Source organism: Mya arenaria, chromosome 6, assembly GCF_026914265.1.
Source record: "Mya arenaria isolate MELC-2E11 chromosome 6, ASM2691426v1".
NCBI classification, from domain to species: Eukaryota; Metazoa; Mollusca; class Bivalvia; order Myida; family Myidae; genus Mya; species Mya arenaria.
This window is the reverse complement of record NC_069127.1, coordinates 80,854,975-80,879,634: the sequence shown is the minus strand read 5'-3', so window position 1 is coordinate 80,879,634 and position 24,660 is coordinate 80,854,975. Positions and strand designations below refer to the sequence as shown.

Genomic DNA, 24,660 nt, shown 5'->3' with positions numbered 1-24,660 from the left:
ACCCGGCGACGATCCCCCCCCCCCCCCAAAAAAAATCCCCCCACCTCAAAAAAAGAAAGACCTGTAGTCCGATTTTATAGATATGTCATACATTTTCGCGACGTCTTTTCTGTCAATATTTTTTGCGATGTGGCAATTCGTAAGAGGGCTCTAGAGCCAGCATAGCCGATTCGGATAGTCATTGATACAAGTTTAATTCAAATGAGATTCTCATCGAGTTCAGCGGCGAATCTAACAAGACTGCGATCGTAATTAACTGTGGCTGTCGGGAGGCGGTCAGATGACAAAAAGTGAAACAGTATTATGATTTATTTGCTTAATGCTTCTTTAGTCGGTCAACATTCAACTGATAATCTTGAATAATGGTATAAATCTAGATTTATAATCGGGGCAACAAGCTTAAAGTGTGATACCGACAACGATTTTTTCATTACTGCGAATAAATCATTCGGAGCTCCTCGGCCATTTTTTCAAAAACAACCTCGGATGTATGCCGGTACATCTGTTGAAGTAGTCCGTATTTTTTTGAATAAAAGCATTAATTAAATGTAGTGTTTAAGAGTTGTATTCATTGCTCTCAGTTTAAATTGATTGCCAGTGAAGTGTATTATTGCAAACATAATTACGATTCCCAAGAGTTAAGTCATAAATTTTAACTACTAAATAAGATTACTACGCGATCTATTTGCAGCGGACTTAAACGTACCACTTTTTAAGTATGTAAACCGTCCATATACATCCGAGGTTGTTTTTGAAAAAATGGCCGAGGAGTTCCGAATGCGAATAAATATGACGTAAGCGGCGGACTCAGCTGTCAGACTATGTAGTTAATCAAGCGTATCGCTGTTGATATCCTAAATATTATTACGTTAATTAATTCGGTATTTTAATGCTTTCACGGATTAACAATGACATGCATTTATCTTTAAAGCCGTTCTTAACCAGCAATGGTTCTTTATAACAATTTAAATTTAACCGTTTTGTAATCAACAAACGGATATCATGTAATGATAGACGACGATATAGCATATTGCCATGTGAAAATATGGACCGATTTTAACACTTAATCAGGAAAGCTGCAAGCAGATAATTAACACATAGTTACACATAGTGTCTTCTGCTTATACCAAAACACGTGATTGGACTGATTGCAAGTGTCTGCAGATAGGCTATAGAGTGATCAGCGTAGCGGAAAAAGCAGCTGGTCGCATCGGTCTCATGGTAACCAAGACACTTTTATGACCTATTGGACGTAGTTTTGAATGTGTGAATGACCCATGAATGTTTGTGTATTACAATTTCTACATCTCTTACTGACTTAGTCGTTTTGGACCGAAATTACAAACAAAATTAGAAAATTTCGGACCGATTTTTTTTACACTTTTTGAAACTGAAATCGGTCTGGCTTGGTCAAAATCGGTCCAGACCGGCAAATTGCCGGTTTTTAGAAGCCCTGGGATATATATCGTCAATTTATTTTGATAGTTGGTCTTGGTTAAGGTTAGGAATTTATCCCTTATAATTGCATGATGATCAACTACTAAAATAAATTGAAGATGTGAGTTTGATTTAGTATGTGTTTCTATTTGTTACCATAACATGTATTTGAGTGTAGGATGATATTCCCCCCCGGATGATTGCCCCCCCCCCCAGACATTAGCCCCTAGGACCATATCCCCCCCGGATGATAGCCATCCCAGACAATAGCCCCCCAGACAATAGCCCCCCTGCATATATATAAATGACTTAACATATATACACTCTTTTAAATTTGCATATTCATAAAACTCATAAAACATAAAAAAATGGCATTTAGTGGTCCTTTTCTGGTTCTCTATACAGACTTGTGAATCAAGTGTTCAGCGAACAAAACCTATAGTTACAGTTCAAACAGTGCATACCCTGATAATACAGTCCGCCCGGTTAGCTCAGTCGGTAGAGCGTTTGACTGTTAATCGGACAACCCGGGCTCGATTCCCGGGCGGACCAGGTCACTTCTGTTGTGATTGGTTATGAAATCCTTTCTACGACCATTCGCACTGTACCACTGCCCCTGGCATGTACAGAAGCTGGCAGTTCCTTGCAGTAGTGAAGGCACCTGGTACTGGTTCACCGCCCAGGATAGGTGTGCGGTGGTTGAACTGTCACTCTGGGACCCTTCAATGTGCTCACGCCGGGACCCGGAGTATAAACTACTAACACTACCCTGATAAGGCACACTGGATTGCACTAAAACATCTTCAAAAGAAATAAAACATATAATGTCATTATCGCATTAAGGATTATCACCCTATTAAATAATTAAAGGTCAATGCAAATGATAATTAAAGGTGAGAACTTACTGATTAAAGATTATTAAATAAGTGCTTAGTCAACAAATAACAGAGAAAACAATTAACTTTTAAAATAATAAATGTTTCATTGTAAAATCACATGCTTTTTCCGTTTATTTCTCACTATTCATGATTTTTTTTCATTGATTTATGCCTTTGGGTTGTTTCATTTTATAATAAAAATCATTGTTTTGCAAATTTGCTTAAATTAACTGGTTATAATATGCATTTTAATATTGGGGGGGATATCGTCCGTTTTTTCACTAAGAAGGGGGGCTATCTTCCGGGAGGGCTATGGTCCTAGGGGCTAATGTCTGGGGGGGCAATCATCCGGGGGGGGATATTATCCGTACCTCCACGTATTTAAACATCTGTTGCACGAACAATATGGTACACATTGTTGTACTTGATTGGCGGCAAAAGACCACCATTAGAGAAAGGCTGCCAGACGATATATGCAAACTTATGGCCATTTGCTTTGTTAAAATGAAGCATATGATACTGACCTGTAATCTGCTGTATTCTATTCTCTTCAACTGCTTTGAATCGCCTTTTGGGTGGTGCATGTTTCAAGTATATGGTTTCATTTGTTTAAATATATTGACGAAATTTTTTCCTCAACAAAAAGCATTTCCTAAATCTTAAACAACGAATCCGATTCCAAATTCATTAAATAAAATCGCCTTAATTTGTAGCGATGCACGCCAGGTTTGTTTTGGCTGTCAATTGCAGCTGATAGAGGTGCCATTAATTTTCACTTCGCACATTTATTTTCCGTTATTATTTCATACATACACTTTTCTGAACAAAAACAAAATGCATATTTATAAAAAATATCTTAATAAAACATCAAAGAGAAAATGAAAACAAGCCGATAACATGTGTGTTACAATTAAAGGACAAAAATGCAAAACCTCGCGTAGTAATTTTTGTGTTATGAATTGCATTTTTATCGTTCGGAAAGTCTAGAGCGAATGTAAATATTTGAGAGTGCGCAAAACATTGCTTGAGTTTTAGATTGAGTTAAAGTAATTAAACGTCTAAATGCAATTATCTCGGAATCATAAAAAGTTTACATGGCACCTTATTGCACTAAAGGGCAATATATTTACCCAATTTTTCTGTTTCTAACATTGCTATTTACTGATCGCATCACAAGACTTAAATCACGGGGTTCAGTATATATGACAATACTTATAGACAGTCTATATAACACGCAGCGAGCTTGAAGTGCGGCGTATTTATATCTAGATCAAACTTAAAATCTTGGACTGCGCATCCGTAGGATATTAATTAACATGTAAGTAGATACTTTTGTCTCATAGATACAATAACTTGAAAATGATATAAAAAAGCACACTCAATCAATACAACAATGTTGCATAACTACATCTTTTTAATCCTAGAGTGCCACACGGATATTTATTTGCTCTTGCATATCTTCTGTATGGTGAATGTGCATGGTGAATGGTGATTTGTTTACAATTCTGTTCACAGGCAATACAAATCGAATTCAAAAAAATCTTTTGATATCTCCATTTAAAAATTATGATTGCAAGAAATATCTTAACATATACAATAAAGATGTGCTGTGTTGTTATGCACCAGTCAATTGTAACCACGGCCCCCAGGTCCGGGGAATAGCGGGGACTTTGACTTCCCGTCCAGCCAACCCCGGCTAAAATCCCCACCCTGCGGGAACGAACAGATGGTAAAATCCCCGCCAAATGCCCCCGCACCCCAGGGACCCTAGGTAAGGTCAATTCCCTGCTATATTTAAAGCGAAGACAAAGCCACCGCATTCACCCGGCACTGCGGGGCCACCTGAAAGGTAAAAACAAGGCCCATTTCCCCGGCTATCCCCGGTAAACCTCCGGACCTGGGGGGGGGGGGCGTGGTTACAATTAGCTAGTGCATTACGAATGAGTGTGGGGCTCTAACCATTGATCCTGGATTATGAGCTATAAAAAGACTACAAGCTGAGCTATCTTGTCGACTTATATAAGTGTTATTGCAAACATTGTAATTCTAAAAATCGGGTTCAAAAGATATATAATCAAAATTGACTTTGATGGTATTATAGAGTTTTACAACGACTGAGGATGGAATATCCCTGTAACATTTGAGAAGCCTCAGACTGTGACTGATGTATGCAAATCATTTGTTGTTTATGAAGGTTCCGCTGTATTATCCTCGCGTATTGCGCATGTGCAGTAACGAGTTATGAGGTTTTCCGGGATCGGATCCCTAATGGCAAGGGAGTACCAAACCCCTGTGACATGAGGAGGACTTGGGACGGGGTCGGGCACCAGACGTCGGAAGGAGGCACACCAAGGAACCTATTTGGATTAGACTTCAAAAGCAATAACTACGTAATTATTTATTTGACTTTATTTATAGAAGTTTTTCGTAAAAATATTGCATTATTCATCGTTCTGTCACTCAAAATAAATGGACGTCAGTAAAACCTAAAAACTCTATTCAAGTACATGTACATTTATGTGGAAATCACATGGCATTGGTCTGTACAAATAATGAACCAGTCAATTGTAACCACGCCCCCCCCCCCCCCAGGTCCGGGGGTATACCGGGGATAGCCGGGGAAATGGGCCGTCTTTTTACCTTTCACGTGTCCCCGCAGTGCCGGGTGAATGCGGTGGTTTTGTCTTCGCGCAAAATATAGCGGGGACCTGGGGTGCGGGGACATTTTGCGGGGATTTTACCATTAGTTCGTCCCCGCATAGCGGGGATTTTACCCGGGGTTGGCTGGACCGAAAGTCAAAGTCCCCGCTATTCCCCGGACCGGGGGGGGGGGGGCGTTTTTACGATTGACTGGTGCATAAGCTTGTCATGCTATCGGGAAATTTATGTCTTACTGAACCCTTTGTCAAAATCGACTGATCGACGACCAATTCAAACTGGGCTTTAAAATTCAACTTCACGCGATCTGAATTTCCCACAAAAGTTAAAGAGATTTTTTGATTCGATAAATTTTCGCGTAAACGTCAACTTGTCGACCCATGATTTAGCACGAAAGGTAGAAATTAAAACTAGTTTTTTGCAACTTTTCGCGCCAGATTATAGGTCCAACAAGTTGACATTTTGCACGATAAATTGTTCGGCGTCAGGTATCAATTTTAGCTGAATTGTTATACTTGTCGTTATAACATAAACGCCACAACTTCAAATTGAGCTTTTAATTTCAATTTGTCGCCGTTTAAAGTGACTCGCTCATGGTTTGTAAAATGCACTTTTTTATTACGAAATAAAGTGTCGCAAATCAGGAGTATCAAAAAAGCCAAAAGCTGGAACCCTTCAACAAATGTTGATATTTACTCAAATATGTCTTTGAAGACCACAATTTTCATTCGCGTTTTTAACGTGATTTAAAATTAATTACGGCTGTGGTTTTGCGTGATTGTTTGGTTGACATTATCACTTATTATCAATGTATCGTTAAGAGGTCAACATATCTTCCGCATTTCATAAAGTCCCGGTGGCCGTGTCGACTAGTCGGCAGTTTTCTTTTTTTTTCTTGACTTTACCGGCGTGGGTTCGAACCCCACTTAAACCAAAATACTTTGTTATGCTATAACTGTATTTTTCTGCAATTTCAATATCATAGAGTAAAATAATAATAAAATAAGTGGTTTCAGATGCATTACCGGGAAATCTAATTTTTGGTCCTAAAACATGAGCGAGTCACTTTAATGTCCCATGAAAAGTTGAAAAATGAAATAAACATGTTTAAATGTCTGCATTTCGTGCTAAATTATGGGTGGACAAGTTAAGATTTGCGCTGTAATCTCCGAATCAAAAACTTTCCGTTGGAGATTTATACCACGACGAATTGAAATTTAAGGCTTAATTTTAAGTTGTCTTTTAAGTAAGTCGGCAAGGAGACGGTGAAAACTGTACAAACCTTAATAAACTGTCAATTACAGTCTATAGTATTCAAGTTGCCCAATGGGTTATGGGAACGTTAATGTAACACCACAAGGCAAAAGGTGGGATGGAAGAACCAAAACACAACATCTTCAAAAAGTCAAGTTATTGTATGCTTGTGGTTCAACCTTGTACAAGCATACATGTTTCATGCATTGTGATATTCTCGAATGTTTTAGCACTTGCAGGTCAATGATGTTGAAGGAGTTGTTCGGATACAAACCGTCTTCAATCGTCGGCAACCACGGTACTTTTTCCCGTTACACTTCGGCAACCACGTTACTTTTTCCCGTTACACTTCGGCAACCACGGTACTTTTTCCCGTTACACTTCGGCAACCACGGCAACCACGGTACTTTTTTCCGTTACAATTCGGCAACCACGGTACTTTATCCGTTTCACTTCATACACATACCGTTGGACAATTGACTGACAAAATCTCGTTTTAATGAATATGCATGAGGCAGGAGAGAAAACTCTTCTTCCAATGAATTCGCAAGTTACACTCAAATATTGTTCAATTACATCACAGTGTAAGTAGCCTCCGTGGCAGTGTGGTCTTGACAACTGCCATATATTATTGTACTGAGAAGGCGGACCCGGTTCAACACCGGCAATCGCCTGAAAGATTTTCAACCGTTAAGCATCTGGTACTTTGCGGAACCAATGAAACTGCCTCATTAATTATTCATGATTACGAGATTTTCTTAGCCGAATGCCCACGGTACACAACGAAGCATAGCGTAGTGTGCATCGGGGGTATCCGACGATGTAAAGCGTAGTGTGTATCGGGGGTATCCGACGATGTGAAGCGTAGTGTGCATCGGGGGTATCCGACGATGTGTAGCGTAGTGTGCATCGGGGGTATCCGACGATGTGGAGCGTAGTGTGCATCTGGGGTAACCGGCGATGTGTAGCGTAGTGTGCATCGGGGGTATCCGGCGATGTGTAGCGTAGTGTGTGTCGGGGGTATCCGACGATGTATAGCGTAGTGTGCGTCGGGGGTATCCGACGATGTATAGCGTAGTGTGCGTCGGGGGTATCCGACGATGTATAGCGTAGTGTGCGTCGGGGATATCCGACGATGTATAGCGTAGTGTGCGTCGGGGGTAACCGGCGATGTATAGCGTAGTGTGCGTCGGGGGTATCCGACGATGTATAGCGTAGTGTGCGTCGGGGGTATCCGACGATGTATAGCGTAGTGTGCATCGGCAGTATCCGACGATGTATAGCGTAGTGTGCATCGGGGATGCAAAGCGTAGTGTGTTTCGGGGGTATCCGACGATGTAAAGCGTAGTGTGTATCGGGGGTATCCGACGATGTATAGCGTAGTGTGTATCGGGGGTATCCGACGATGTATAGCGTAGTGTGTATCGGGGTATCGGGGGTATCCGACGATGACCGTCTTCGGAACGACGCTATATTATACCGATTACAACAGAATATTATACTCAATACGTTATAGATATAAATGAGGCAAACGGAATTTCAACAAAAAGTCTGATAAAAGATTAGAAATATATATAAATTGTTAAACTCCATATAGCTAACGATATTGAAAAATATTTAACCTCAAAACTCAAGGACAAATGAATGGTCACAGTTTTGATTTAAGGCCTTCCCGACCCACATTAAATTTTGTAATTTTAAAGAGCCTTAATTTACGATAGTTCAGATAAAGTTAATTTACGACAGTAGAATCCTTCATACTTTGTTTTGGGAATTTTTAACTGATTTTGCATTGACGATTTGAAATAAAATGAAAATGAGGTCTACTTTCACTTGAAATAACATGAAAATGCGGTCTACTTTCACTTGAAATAACTTGAAAATGAGGTCTACTTTCACTTGAAATAACTTGAAAATGAGGTCTACTTTCACTTGAAATAACATGAAAATGCGGTCTACTTTCACTTGAAATAACTTGAAAATGAGGTCTACTTTCACTTGAAATAACATGAAAATGAGGTCTACTTTCACTTGAAATAACATGAAAATGAGGTCTACTTTCACTTGAAAAAAACATGAAAATGCGGTCTACTTTCACTTGAAATAACATGGAAATGCGGTCTACTTTCACTTGAAATAACATGAAAATGCGGTATACTTTCACTTGAAATAATATGAAATGCGGTCTACTTTCACTTTTAAAGCTGCACTCTCACAATTTGAACGTTTTGACAACTTTTATTTTGTCTTAGAACGAGCCAATTTTTGCGAAAATCAATGGAAACCAGTTATATAAGACTGCTGACAAAATATTAGATCGCAGATTTTTATATTTAAGTTAAAAATTGATGTTTAATGCATTTTTCTTAAACCGTTAGTAACGGTTTAAGCCATAAAACATTAATTTTCGAACGGAAATATGAAAATCTACGATCTGAATATTTTGTCAGCAATAATATATCATTGGTTTGCAGATATTTACGCAAAAATTGCTCTTTCTAAGACAAAAAAATAAAAAAAGTTGTAAAAATGGTATATCTGTGAGAGTGCAGCTTTAATTAACAACGAGCTCGTACTTCCACCTTACATTGAACAAAGAATCTTGGCAATACAGTATCCATTCTTGAAAAAATGTATGAAATAAACACTGACAACACATACCTCAAGCAATATCAAATTCACGTATCGCTCCATCGTCAGAAGACGCACACCTCCATTTACTGTTAGCACCGAGGGTACTGGTGGTGTGGGTTGAGCAGGTATGAACAAGACATACATCACGCAAAGTCGCACACGATATGCCAGGGTCGATCAGTTCACGATGGGTTGTATGCTATTTTGATTTGTAATAAATTAAAATGTAAAATGTCATTGTTGTTTGTTTTTTTTATTCTGTGTGTGTATCAGTGGAGGTAAATCCGGGCCATGCTTGAACTTTGTGCTTAAAGACGAGGTCAGTTGTAACTGTTTTGACTACTGAGTTTGCCACTGTTGTTTTCATAGTAATGCACCAGTCAATTGTAACCACGGCTCCCCCAGGTCCGGGGAATAGCGGGGACTTTGACTTTCGGTCCAGCCAAGCCCGGGTAAAAACCCCGCTCTGCGGGGACGAACTGCTGGTTAAATCCCCGCCAACTGCCCCCCCCCCGCACCCCAGGGACCATAGGTAAGGACCATTCCCCGCTATATTTGGCGCGAAGACAAAACCACCGCATTTACCCGGCACTGCGGGGCCACCTGGAAGGTATAAATACGACCCATTTCCCCGGCTATCCCCGGTAAACCCCCGAACCTGGGGGGGGGGGGGCGTGGTTACAATTGACTAGTGCATAATATTTTGTATGGGACTTTAAAAACCCAATCTGCAAGACTTGGTACTGTGTGTCAAGATTACCCACCCCTACGAAACACACACGCACGCACGCACGCACGCACGCACGCACGCACGCACGCACACACACACACACACTGTACTTACTTAACATCCGGTTGCCAGGTCTGGAACGAGACCATCTGCAACAAGGACTCGGATGGAGATGGACGAACGAACGGAGAGGAGCTCGGGGACCCGGAATGCACGTGGACAATTGGCACCGAACCTTCCAAGGCTGCATCCTCGCATCCAGGTTAGTTCCGGTCGCGCTTGGTTGATATGGGTTATGATTATATCATTTGTACTGTGCCCGACACTCCTTCCTGCGTGGTCATCAAGAAAACGTGCACGTAGTAAAGTGAGATGAATGACTGTTCTCGGTTTCGTTAAACGAGCGCGATTGTTTCCTCAACAAGAAGGCGAAAGAGAGAACAAATAGTACACTCACGAACACGTAAAATAAAGCCCTCCTTATTACAAATGTAGTTGCATGTATTAATATTACATAAAGGCAACTCTGAAGTAAAGCCATTGATAAATCTTTTGACCATTGGAGATAATAAGGTTTCTTTGACTGTTATATACATGTATATGCAAACTAAATAGATTACATATACATATTTGTATCGAAAACATTGATTCGATGACGTTTATCAGCATTACATCTGACATATAACCTATGATCATTGTAGGCATCTGTGAGCCCCTTGACAGCCCGATCTGTGCGGACAAGAACGCGTTCCTTGACTGTGATCATCAGGGATTCGAGTGTGACGCCATCAGACAACAAGGTGCTTTGTTTAATGATCTATAATTGGATTTCACAACGTTTGAATGGAAACATGCAAACGAATGCCTGCTCATTATTTCTGTACATCCAATCACCAACTTCACAATTGATATTCCCTGCATTTCAGATGTATTTAACATTAGCATAGCGTTCGCTCCGGGAACCCATGTTCCGGGTCAGAAGACGACTTACATGTGCCAAGCGTTTGACTTACCAGAATCGGCGACCTCTGGTGCCAATCACCTCATAGCGGCCATCCCGAACATCGTCAACCCGACTGTGGCCCATCACATGATCATCAGGGGATGTAGCCCGGATGGTGCGTATCATTGCACAAGATTTTATACTTCTACTTCTGATTTTGTTTCTGCTTTTGCTTCTGCTACTGCTTTTCCTTCTTCTACTTCTGATTTTGCTGCTGCTCCAGCAACTGCTTAACTGCTTCTGCTGCTACTGCTACTTCTTCTGTTTTTGTTACAACTATTATTACTTCTACTAATACTAATACTGCTGCTGCTACTAGTACTACTACCACCACCACCACTACCATCATTACTACCACCACCACCACCACCGCCACTGCTGCTGCTACTGCTAAGACTACTGCTACTGCTGCTGCTGCTGCTGCTGCCGCTGCCGCTGCCGCTGCCGCTGCCGCTGCCGCTGCCGCTGCCGCTGCCGCTACTACTACTACTACTACTACTACTACTACTACTACTACTGATACTACTGCTGATGCTGCTGCTGCTGCTACTACTGCTACTGCTACTGCTACTGCTACTACTACTACTACTACTACTACTGATACTACTACTACTGATACTACTACTGCTGCTGCTAATACTAATGCTGCGACTGCTGCTGCTGCTGCGACTACTGCTGCTACTATCACTACTTCTACTACGACTACTGCTGCTGCTGTCATTGCTACTGCTACTACGACTACGACTACTATTAATACTATAGAGAAGTATCATACCAAAGGAGATATCAGTTTTAAGTACGATCGAAGATAGAAGAAGGCACCGGCTACATAGAAAACATAGTTCTAGTAACCGTAAACGTTCTGTATCATGAATGTTCTCTTACTTAATTAAATATTTTATCTCACATGTCCAGCCCGAACCACGGACAAACACAAGGCTGCCCCTTACCAGTGCTTCATGGGCGACCAGCTCGGATGTGAGGACATTATAGCCATCTGGGCTGTTGGCTCCCTTGGGCTCTGCCTGCCCGACGAAATCGGATTCGCTGTCGGCATTGGCGGGTATACACAGGTCCTGTTTGAGGTGAGTTATGGCTGTTTCAAATCACTTCGTCGGTACCCTATCGTTCACATAACACAGGAATAACGCCTTGCTGTCTATGTACCATGTAACATATTTCCACGTTCATTTTTTATTACAGATTCACTGGGACAACCAGCTGCTATTGGACAGCTACGTAGACAATTCCGGGTTCATATTGTCCCTGACTCCTAACAAACGGCCGAACAATGCGGGCATCTTCACGATTGGTCAGAACGTCCTCCAACTTCCGCCCCGAAATCCCGCATACACAGCTACAGGGCATTGTTCCGGTGCATGCGCAGAACGGATCTATGAAGAGAACTACAATGAATTTAAGATTGCGGGGGCGTTTAACCATATGCATCTCTTAGGTACTAAATGTTAAGCACTTGGTAAATAATGAAGACATAATTGTCATACAGAGATTATTTTTTATTTGAATACAAACCATGCCCTACTTAAAGTAAATCCAAGTTAGAGCTATCAAGCCGAAGCCCAAATCCAGTACGACATTGGATGTACGGACAAAAACATTAATGTATTGTTTCTACGGGTGCAGGCGCGGCCATTTTGTCGCAGGTGTATGACCCGGCGACCGGTACCCTAACCGACCTTGCCCGGGATCCAACATACGACTTCAACGCGCCGATCTTCTACATGTACGTACCGACATTTTGATTCAGTTATTCAATTCTAGTATCGTTCCAAATGTGTTTATGACGTTAAAATTTTGTTACAAAGGGAGATCAAATTAAACAAAAACATATACTTTTGGCGATTCAACTTTTACGTTGTATCAAAATGACACAAACTATAATTATTTAAAATGAATGACTAAGAATGGACATCATTCATGTATTAATTACCAAAACTACTGCTGCAAGGTTTGTTTTTCTATTTATGGAATACACTAGAAAGGGTGCGAAAAGAACGTGTATTCTTCTGCTTCTGTGTACAAGTTAAAGAACTTGTATTCTTTTGCTTCTGTGTACAAGTTAAAGAACGTGTATTCTTCTACTTCTGTGTACAAGTTAAAGAACGTGTATTATTCTGCTTCTATGTACAAGTCAAAGAACGTGTATTATTCTGCTTCTGTATACAAGTTAAAGAACTTGTATTCTTCTGCTTCTGTGTACAAGTTAAAGAACGTGTATTCTTCTGCTTCTGTGTACACGTTAAAGAACGTGTATTGTTCTGCTTCTGTGTACAAGTTAAAGAACGTGTATTCTTCTGCTTCTGTGTACAAGTTAAAGAACGTGTATTCTTCTGCTTCTGTGTACACGTTAAAGAACGTGTATTCTTCTGCTTCTGTGTACACGTTAAAGAACGTGTATTATTCTGCTTCTATATACAAGTTAAAGAACGTGTATTATTCTGCTTCTGTGTACAAGTTAAAGAACGTGTATTTTTCTGCTTCTGTGTACACGTTAAAGAACGTGTATTATTCTGCTTCTGTGTACAAGTTAAAGAACGTGTATTATTCTGCTTCTGTATCTGTGTACAAGTTAAAGAACGTGTATTCTTCTGCTTCTGTGTACACGTTAAAGAACGTGTATTCTTCTGCTTCTGTGTACACGTTAAAGAACGTGTATTATTCTGCTTCTGTGTACACGTTAAAGAACGTGTATTCTTCTGCTTCTGTGTACACGTTAAAGAACGTGTATTATTCTGCTTCTGTGTACACGTTAAAGAACGTGTATTATTCTGCTTCTGTGTACACGTTAAAGAACGTGTATTATTCTGCTTCTGTGTACACGTTAAAGAACGTGTATTATTCTGCTTCTGTGTACAAGTTAAAGAACGTGTATTATTCTGCTTCTGTGTACACGTTAAAGAACGTGTATTCTTCTGCTTCTGTGTACACGTTAAAGAACGTGTATTCTTCTGCTTCTGTGTACACGTTAAAGAACGTGTATTATTCTGCTTCTGTGTACACGTTAAAGAACGTGTATTATTCTGCTTCTGTGTACACGTTAAAGAACGTGTATTATTCTGCTTCTGTGTACACGTTAAAGAACGTGTATTCTTCTGCTTCTGTGTACACGTTAAAGAACGTGTATTCTTCTGCTTCTGTGTACACGTTAAAGAACGTGTATTCTTCTGCTTCTGTGTACACGTTAAAGAACGTGTATTCTTCTGCTTCTGTGTACACGTTAAAGAACGTGTATTCTTCTGCTTCTGTGTACACGTTAAAGAACGTGTATTCTTCTGCTTCTATATACAAGTTAAAGAACGTGTATTATTCTGCTTCTGTGTACAAGTTAAAGAACGTGTATTTTTCTGCTTCTGTGTACACGTTAAAGAACGTGTATTATTCTGCTTCTGTGTACAAGTTAAAGAACGTGTATTATTCTGCTTCTGTATCTGTGTACAAGTTAAAGAACGTGTATTCTTCTGCTTCTGTGTACACGTTAAAGAACGTGTATTATTCTGCTTCTGTGTACACGTTAAAGAACGTGTATTCTTCTGCTTCTGTGTACACGTTAAAGAACGTGTATTCTTCTGCTTCTGTGTACACGTTAAAGAACGTGTATTATTCTGCTTCTGTGTACACGTTAAAGAACGTGTATTATTCTGCTTCTGTGTACACGTTAAAGAACGTGTATTATTCTGCTTCTGTGTACAAGTTAAAGAACGTGTATTATTCTGCTTCTGTGTACACGTTAAAGAACGTGTATTATTCTGCTTCTGTGTACACGTTAAAGAACGTGTATTCTTCTGCTTCTGTGTACACGTTAAAGAACGTGTATTATTCTGCTTCTGTGTACACGTTAAAGAACGTGTATTATTCTGCTTCTGTGTACACGTTAAAGAACGTGTATTATTCTGCTTCTGTGTACACGTTAAAGAACGTGTATTATTCTGCTTCTGTGTACACGTTAAAGAACGTGTATTATTCTGCTTCTGTGTACACGTTAAAGAACGTGTATTCTTCTGCTTCTGTGTACACGTTAAAGAACGTGTATTCTTCTGCTTCTGTGTACACGTTAAAGAACGTGTATTCTTCTGCTTCTGTGTACACGTTAAAGAACGTGTATTCTTCTGCTTCTGTGTACACGTTAAAGAACGTGTATTCTTTAACCCTAACCCTATATTCTTCTGCTTCTATGTGCAGGTTAAAGTACATGTACTTGTGTTCTTCTGCTTCTGTGTTAAAGAACGTTGTCCTTTTACACGTGTCGATATAACGGCACTTCCGTAGGTAAATGTGATACAATATAAACACTGTCCACTAGTTTACTCTGTGTAACGTGGAACGCACATTTTGCACATTACAATAGTAAATCGTACACTTACTATGCCAACGAAGCATCCAGGTCAAAAAGTAGTCCATGCGTACACGAACATTGGCATTTTACAAACTCTCTTTTTCCACATGTAAACGTCCGCGTTAATAACTAATCTATAAACATGTACAAGTATGCAAGCTGTTGGCCACTGCGGATCCAGTAGGGTTACACATCTGAACATCATGCTTCTGATCACTCACGGATCACAAGCTTCTGACCAATCGCTGATCCAGGAGGGTGCGTATCCGGCACAAACTGCTGACCCATGGCGAATCCAGGAGAGAGATACAACGCTTTCTGCTGACTACTGGTGAAACTAGGAGGGGGGATGTGTCCGGCACATGGCCTTGGCCACTGACAAATCCAGGAGGGATGCACATAAGACAGATGACCTCTGACGAAACTAGTAGGGATGCGCATACGGCATATGATACTGAGCGATGGCGAAACCAGTAGGGGTGCGCATCGGTTAAATGGTCCTGGTTACAGGCAAATTCAGGAAGGGTGCCCAACCTACACATGCTGCTGACCACTAGCGACACCAGGAGGGGTTTACACCCGCCAAATACTGCTGGCCACTGGCGAATCCAAGAGGGATACACATACGACAGAAAACCACTGGCGAAACTATTAGGGATGTGCATACGGCACATAGTTCTGACCACTGGAAAACAGGAAGGGTGCACATCCGGCAAATACTGCTGGGTACTGGCAAAATTGGTAGGGGTGCGCATCCGACAAATACTGCTGGCCCCTGGCGAAATCGGTAGGGGTGCGCATCCGGCACATGCTGCTTAACACTAACGGATCGAATAAGGGTGCTCATCTTACACATGCTTTTGACCACTGGCAAATACTGTTGGCCACTGGCGAAATCGGTACGGGTGTACATCCGTCACATACTGCTGGTCAATGGCGAAATCAGTAGGGGTGCGCATCCGGCACATGCTGCTGGCCACTGCGGATCCAGGAGGGGTTTGCATCTGGCAAATCCTTTCAAAACGTTTCCAAATAGAATTTGGATTCCAATTAATGAATTTGATTGCAAACTAAAGATATTAATTAAAGTATTAAGCCATCTAATTCATGAGATATGATAGGGTTAGTTTATGCTTCGCAACACATATGTTTCAGATTTGATCCAGTGACGGTACGTCGAGGTCACGAGCTAAACGTCACATGCACGTATAACACTATGTCTAAAACGGAAATGACGTATTCCGGAGAATCAACCAATGACGAGATGTGTTACAGTTTCCTGCTGTACTATCCCAAGGAAGCACTGACCGCTAGTAAATAAGCTTGTTTGAGTAAAAAATGAACTCATGTTACGTCATTACGTTCTCCAATTTCTCGAAATAGCTGTTAAAAAGTGCGTCATTTTATTGCATCAACTTGATTCTACAAAAACATCCTCTCTATTATTACGATTACATCAATGGATGATTCAGTCTTGAACTATGATTATACCATACTGCATGTATACATGTTATGATTTATAATTCCAGTAACCTTAATTTGTAATTGCAGCTCAGTGTATACAGACCGGTAAACATGACAACTGTGTAGCCATTGACTGGTATTTTCATTTTATTTCAAAACCTTTGATTTAACTATGTAGAATACTATTCCTATAAGCAGCATGTTTGTATTCGTAATATTAAATACTCATTGAGTTAACTGTCATTAACAGGGTGATGAATCACGTAACTTAAAAAGGGGTCCGCACACGGGTCACAACCGATGTGAACAAACAAGTCAGTGACGTTAGTTTCAAAATATTTTTTGACAGGAAAGATATAAAAAATATTGCTAATTTCATTATTTCGGATCGCTTGTATTTGAATCATGCAATCCTTGGCCAAAATTTCAACTTGAGGGAATTTTGTAGAACGATGCAACGCTATTTTGGCCAATGATTGCATCATTAAAATAAAAGCAAATCTAAAATATAACACACGTTTAGAAGCAGAAAAATAACATAGTCCTTTATAAGCGAATACATATTTTCATATCTTTTCTGTCAAAAAAGGTATTTAGAGATTAATGTCACTTACTTGCTTACATTGGTTGTGACAATGGTGACCCATGTGAGAACCCCTTTGAAGTCACCACTATCCAGGTATTATCGCTGACCCCTTTCCATGTATTATCGCTGACCCCTATACGGGTATTATCGCTGACCCATATCAGGGCATTATCGCTGACCCCTATACAGGTATTATCGCTGACCCCCATTCAGGGCATTATCGCTGACCCTGACCCGGGTATTATCGCTGACCCATATCCGGGCATTATCGCTGACCCCTATCCAGGTATTATCGCTGACCCCCATTCCGGGCATTATCGCTGACCCCCATCCGGGTATTATCGCTGACCCCCATTCCGAGCATTATCGCTGACCCCCATCCGGGTATTATCGCTGACCAATATCCGGGCATTATCGCTGACCCATATCAGGGCATTATCGCTGACCCCTATACAGGTATTATCGCTGACCCATATCCGGGCATTATCGCTGACCCCTATCCAGGTATTATCGCTGACCCCCATTCCGGGCATTATCGCTGACCCCCATCCGGGTATTATCGCTGACCCCCATTCCGAGCATTATCGCTGACCCCCATCCGGGTATTATCGCTGACCCATATCCGGGCATTATCGCTGACCCATATCCGGGCATTATCGCTGACCCCTATACAGGTATTATCGCTATCCGGGCATTATCGCTGACCCTCATCCGGGTATTATCGCTGACCCATATCCGGACATTATCGCTTACCCCTATCCAGGTATTATCGCTGACCCCCATTCCGGGCATTATCGCTGACCCCCATCCGGGTATTATCGCTGACCCCCATTCCGAGCATTATCGCTGACCCCCATCCGGGTATTATCGCTGACCCATATCCGGGCATTATCGCTGACCCATATCCGGGCATTATCGCTGACCCCCATCCGGGTATTATCGCTGACCCATATCCGGGCATTATCGCTGACCCCTATCCGGGTATTATCGCTGACCCATATCCGGGCATTATCGCTGACCCATATCAGGGCATTTTGCTGACCCCTATACAGGTATTATCGCTGACCCCCATTCAGGGCATTATCGCTGACCCTCATCCGGGTATTATCGCTGACCCATATCCGGGCATTATCGCTGACCCCTATCCGGGTATTATCGCTGACCCATATCCGGGCATTATCGCTGACCCATATCAGGGCATTTTGCTGACCCCTATACAGGTATTATCGCTGACCCCCATTCAGGGCATTATCGCTGACCCTCATCCGGGTATTATCGCTGACCCATATCCGGGCATTATCACTGACCCCTATCCAGGTATTATCGCTGACCCCCATTCCGGGCATTATCGCTGACCCCCATCCGGGTATTATCGCTAACCCCCATTCCGAGCATTATCGCTGACCCCCATCAGGGTATTATCGCTGACCCATATCCGGGCATTATCGCTGACCCATATCAGGGCATTATCGCTGACCCCTATACAGGTATTATCGCTGACCCATATCCGGGCATTACCGCTGACCCTCATCCGGGTATTATCGCTGACCCATATCCGGGCATTATCGCTGACCCCTATCCAGGTATTATCGCTGACCCCCATTCCGGGCATTATCGCTGACCCCCATCCGGGTATTATCGCTGACCCCCATTCCGAGCATTATCGCTGACCCCCATCCGGGTATTATCGCTGACCCATATCCGGGCATTATCGCTGACCCATATCCGGGCATTATCGCTGACCCCATCCGGGTATTATCGCTGACCCATATCCGGGCATTATCGCTGACCCTCATCCGGGTATTATCGCTGACCCCCATTCCGGGCATTATCGCTGACCCATATCCGGGCATTATCGCTGACCCCCATCCGGGTATTATCGCTGACCCATATCCGGGCATTATCGCTGACCCCCATTCCGGGCATTATCGCTGACCCCCATCCGGGTATTATCGCTGACCCCCATTCCGGGCATTATCGCTGACCCTTATCCAGGTATCATTTGTGTACTCGTTACGTATTTGTATGAAGTTAAGCTGCATCCATATGTAAAAAAAATTGGTTATCAACAGTTTATGGGCCTTCCACAGTGCACAAGCGGGTGGGGAAGGCAAAAAAAAAACACATTTCAAAAGTTTATGTTTAATTACGTTCCGAGGAACATGCAATCTTTTTATGGAGTAAAAAACACATATTTTGTGACATGTTTTGGTGTAATATGGAGTTGACCAATAATTGGAAAAGACAATTTTATCAGATTTTAGACCAAAAAGCATAAGCATTTTTTTCGGAAAAGTCTGTCAACAATATTACTATGATCAATATGCCTACTTGGACTACTAAATTAGCAATGTCTTGAGAGTTTTTGATGATATTTTTTTCAAACAAGAAATATATTTTTGTTCAATAAAATAACTAGTGGATTCAATTCATTTACTGGTTTCAAAACGGAAAATATCGTTCTTAAAATAGCTGCAATCACCACAAATCCCCAATACATTGTTACCAATTGCAATACATTTGGTAGTACTGACTATTTTGACACCAAACATATCCATTTGGTATAAAAAACATTTCCAGAAATATGCAAATGATTAGTAATCTAATAAAATATTCCTTTGAAAAAGTTGCTGATCAACAAGTACCGCTACAAATGTCGCAACGGAGATGTGTATTTTGCCTGCAAAATATTGAACCTCAAAACTTTTTTTAAACAATTTGTGTCTTTCAAACGACTTTTGCACCGTGGAAGGCCCTTAAGGCTTGTTTTAATGATTAGATTGGTTAATAGCATTTTTTGGATAAAGACAGAAAATTTAATCAACCAAACCAAAAGGTTAACCAGGCTGAAGAAGTCTACTGATGTTAGCACAGCCGAATTATAATGCTTATTACTAATTTCAAATTAGTAATTTGTGATAAATTGATAAAATTTACGCATTAACTTACAGCCAGCAGGAATCGACGGCATTCGGTGCGCGTGTCTGGAACGCCTGCAGCCTTTCTGAATGCAAGGAGACTTGTAAGACTGTTGCCATGGAGGCGGACAAAAGCCCCTGTTTCTCAGGTATGGTTGCTGTATGTGCCAATGTTGGAGACTTGTTGTGAGGTTTTGGTTGTTGTATGTGCCAATGTGTGAGACTGTTTATCAGGTATGGTTGCTGTATGTGCCAATGTGGGAGACTGGCTGTGCGAATGCGGGAGACTGTTTGTCAGGTATGGTTGCTGTTATTGCTAATGTGTGAGACTGGTTGTGCCAATGTGGGAGACTGTTTGTGCCAATGTGGGAGACTGTTTGTCAGGTATGGTTGCTGTTTGTGCCAATGTGGGAGACTGTTTGTCAGGTATGGTTGCTGTTTGTGCCAATGTGGGAGACTGGTTGTGCCAATGTGGGAGACTGTTTGTCAGGTATGGTTGCTGTTTGTGCCAGTGTGGAAGACTGGTTGTGCGAATGTGTGAGACTGTTTGTCAGGTATGGTTGCTGTTTGTGCCATTGTGGGAGACTGGTTGTGCGAATGTGTGAGACTGTTTGTCAGGTATGGTTGCTGTTTGTGCTAATGTGGGAGACTGGTTGTGCCAATGTGGGAGATCGGTTGTCAGGTATGGTTGCTGTTTGTGCTAATGTGGGAGACAGGTTGTGCCAATGTGGGAGATCGGTTGTCAGGTATGGTTGCTGTATGTGCCAATGTGGGAGACTGGTTATGCCAATGTGGGAGACTGGTTGTGCCAATGTTAGAGACTGGTAGTGCCAATGTTGGAGATTGGTTGCGCAAATGTGGGAGATTGGTTGTCAGGTATGGTTGCTGTAAATATCAATGTGGGAGATTAGTTGTTCTTTTGTAACTATTGAAAACAGTGTATACATAGTTTTCACTATTAAATGCATACGTTCAATGATCATCATAACGGCACAATTCATGGGGCCCCAATTAATTGACAAATTAAAGAATTCTGGAAAACAACTCATAGGGCTTTTAAATGAAAATCAGTGATTGCAAAAATACAGCTTATCATAAGGGCAATCTTTTCTCTTGTAGCAACATATGAATTGTCTTTAAAGGCCTAGTTTAAGCCTCCTATAAGTGACCCCCTCCAAATCGGTGTATAGTACACAACCTGTGTGTATTGATCTTAATCTAATTGCTGGTGCCTTCTTATCAGATCTCCAATCTGAGTATCCTGCTGTGCAGTTTTGGAGGTTTCAGTATAATATTGGACCCTAAATGGCCCTAAACCAATATACAGGAAATTGGCCCCTACTGTGACAGCAGTGCAATTAGCAGAAGATGCACAGCAGGGGATTATCATGCCAAACATTCCTTAAACTAGGCTTTTAACGTATTCAAAGCACGGATGCCCTAGTCAGTTATAGAACTATAGTGGTGCTCTATGTCACATTTTTATGACGAGATTTACCCGGTATCGCCATTTTACCGAATGGAACAAATAAGTTCCATATAAACGCCATTACAGAGGGGGTAAAATCACCGTCGGTGGCGAATTTGCCCCCTGTCAGGAGGGGGATTTTCCCCCCGTTTATATATAAATAAATAAATATACACGCAAAACGTTTTTCCCCGGTGGTATTCGACTAAGGTATGAGTTTACTGTAAGTTTTTGATAATTGAACACTTTCATAAACATTATTTGTTACAAATACAAAACAATTTATTTTATGTGCATTTTGTCGAAATTTCTCCCCCCAACGTTTCTGCAAAAGAACTGCTATGCTTTAATGTCATGTATATTTCTGAAAATATTTTTTTCCGTAAGCTTTTTGACATTTTTTTGAAACTTATATGGGTATCAAAATAAATGTCTAAAATGCAATAAGAACTTCATTTAGCAGTTCATTTAAAGTTAGATTTTCCAAACGGTTAGAGCACAAACATGTGTTATTTGGTTTTATGACATTCTAACAATATTTTAGAGGATATTCGCATTTTGTATTAGTTGCAGCCTGATTTAGATTTGAAAAATACTATGTTAGTGATAGGTGAAGCGAACACTAACTGCATGGTTTATCTAAAACTGGCATGTTAGTAATTTGTGAAGCACACACTAACTACATGGTTTACCTGTAACAGACATGTTAGTGGTTTAACTATGATGTGTATCTCCCCTTTACTGCATTTCAGGTTCTGGAAGGCAGACCGCACTAGAGTACGCATCTTCAATGAAAGATGCTAACACCAAATCTCCCATCCTGGAGTTCTATATGCGGTTGGACAGCTGTAGGTCAGAGATCGAGAGGAACAAATGCCCTTTTGGAGGGGGCCAGATTGACGCCAACGTCGCAATGTCTACTTATGTGACGTCTGCAGCGGTTTTTCTGACGGCCGTTGTTGCGCACTACATTTAAAACTGTTTCAACTGTCCAATTAACAAATTACAATAACCTTTAAATTAGTTTCTGTGGCACATTATTGAAAATATAGAACTAGAACGGGGCATGTTTTGTCGAACAATTGTTAATAACCAATGATTTATCAACAGCTGTTAGGTGTGAATACTCTCCAAAGAGGAACACACATCATTTTTACCTAATGCACATATCTTTATAGTAAACCCATCGGCTGCAGAAATATTTAAATACTATCCACATACTACTTTCAATACTGTTTTAAAACTGGGGGGTTTCTTTAGGTCGAAAAGAGTTAAATACATTTTACATTATTAAGAAAAAAATGAAGAGGGTGTAAACCTCGAATTCGGCCGTGCATTTTTACAAGTAATTAGTATTCGACCAAGTCAATGTTTATGTGTTTTAATGCATCTGAATGCAAATTAAGATACTCATACAAACGTTGTAATTGGATATATATAATTGTCATAACGTTTCAATTATGTACAGGGATACTGTACCAGACTTACTCGTAATATATAAAAAAAATCGCGTGACAATTCGTATTGTATAGAACTATATAAGTAATAAAAGATACAAAACATGATTTCCTATTTCAAGCATCAAGCTGGCAGTGTTCAGCTAGCTTTTATTTCGACACGGTTCACCTGTATGAACCTCGAGTACGATATTGCCCATCAGTTGCACCGAGATTTGAAACCATCAAAGCCCAGACTATTGCAATAAAGGAAACACGAGAAGGCACCGACTACGCTTTATATTTATAAAACAACCCCACACTTTCCGAACTGTTCACCATCAAGCATGTCAATGGTGGTTAAATGGAACCTAAGGTGTAATTTCCGCTTTAAAGATGCTGAATACTTCAAAAGATTAAGATAGATAGATATATTTTATCACAGACCTGTGTCACAAAATTATTCCTACGATAAATGTACTAATAATAAATCTATCTATGACAAGAAAACAAATTAAAACAATAGTATACAATAAGAATTGCCTTAATTACTCCAACAAGTACGGTTTTACAAGTGGCCTTAAAGGCACATACATAGTTTCATCCAAATAAAAGAAGTTTAGTCTAATTAAATAATTAATGTTTTGTCTTGGAACGAGCAAATTTTTTAGTAAATATCTGCAAACCAGTGATTAAAGACTGGTGACAAAAGATCAGATCGCAGATTTTCATATTTCCGTTCCAAAATTGATGTTTTATGCATTTTTCTTAAACCGTTAGAAACGGTTTAACCCATAAAACATTAAATTTCGAATGGAAATATGAAAGTATGCGATCTGATCTTTTGTCACCAGTCTTTTATCACTGGTTTGCAGATATTTACTCAAAATTTGGTCATTCCAAGACAAAAAAGTTGTAAAAACGGTCAATCTGTGAGAGTGCAGCTTTAAACTCATTTGAACTTTTACGATCATAACAAAGAAGCTTACGGTTTGTGTACGGATAGAAATATATTAGCCTTTATATATGTTTCTTTTTTCAATTAATAGTTACGTGCGTGGGATACAGTTTCCGCAGTTAAAAAGCGCCGAAATAGATAATGTTTTCTTCTGTTGGGTACAAAATGTCACTGTGGTATGTGAAGCGGTAAATATAAACAGTGTTAGTGGGAAGTTTACACAATAACCGTCTCCGTGGTCTAGTGGTTATGGCGTCCGCCTACAGAGCGGGAGGTCGTGGGTTCGATCCCGTGCCGCGCCATACCGAAAGACTTTAAAAGTTGGTACAAGTAGCCTGGCGCTCGGCATTTAAAAGTTAGTGCTTGGAAAAGTGGTGTACTCAGTACTGGTTCAACCCAGGAAAGTTGTATCCCGTGTATTGGTGCTTTACATCAGCACGTTAAAGAACCAAGAGGTCTATTCGCAAAGAGTTAGGGTATAGCACCCGGATCTCTTGTAACTCACTCTGTTTCTTTAAGTCTTTCAATGTCCGGATTTGACTGTGAATTGCTGTCACTTCTATCTCATGTCACCTATGGCATTTAAACACAATTTAAGTCGTGATGGCGTCCATTCGGAAACGGCGGTGTTAAGCCATAATGCAGCCAATGGGCGCTGGCAGACCTTGAAAAACTCAAATAAACAACAATGCGTTGACACAATATTATGTAGGGCACTGCGTCGCATCGAACCATTTTTTTATAAGTACGTACTTACAACTTAAACCATTTCTTAAAGGTTGTACATATTAAGTTACCATAAACTGTGTCAAATAGGCATTTACTTTTGTAAATGCATACTTTTATAACAACCCTTTAAACAGCTTATTGTTTGAGGTTATA

General features: G+C 40.7%; 1 protein-coding gene across 1 annotated transcript; it reads left to right on the top strand.

The window, feature by feature from the left end:
* The first annotated feature begins 3,556 nt into the window (after nt 1-3,556).
* LOC128238872 (DBH-like monooxygenase protein 2 homolog) lies at nt 3,557-22,930 on the top strand. The gene is made up of 12 exons (XM_052955167.1): nt 3,557-3,633; nt 4,510-4,705; nt 9,724-9,853; nt 10,293-10,391; nt 10,518-10,709; nt 11,510-11,679; nt 11,798-12,050; nt 12,239-12,338; nt 16,104-16,261; nt 16,500-16,548; nt 19,950-20,065; nt 22,137-22,930. Coding segments are annotated over exons 1-12 (1,689 nt in total). The 5' UTR covers nt 3,557-3,631; the 3' UTR covers nt 22,361-22,930.
* The last annotated feature ends 1,730 nt before the right edge of the window (nt 22,931-24,660 follow it).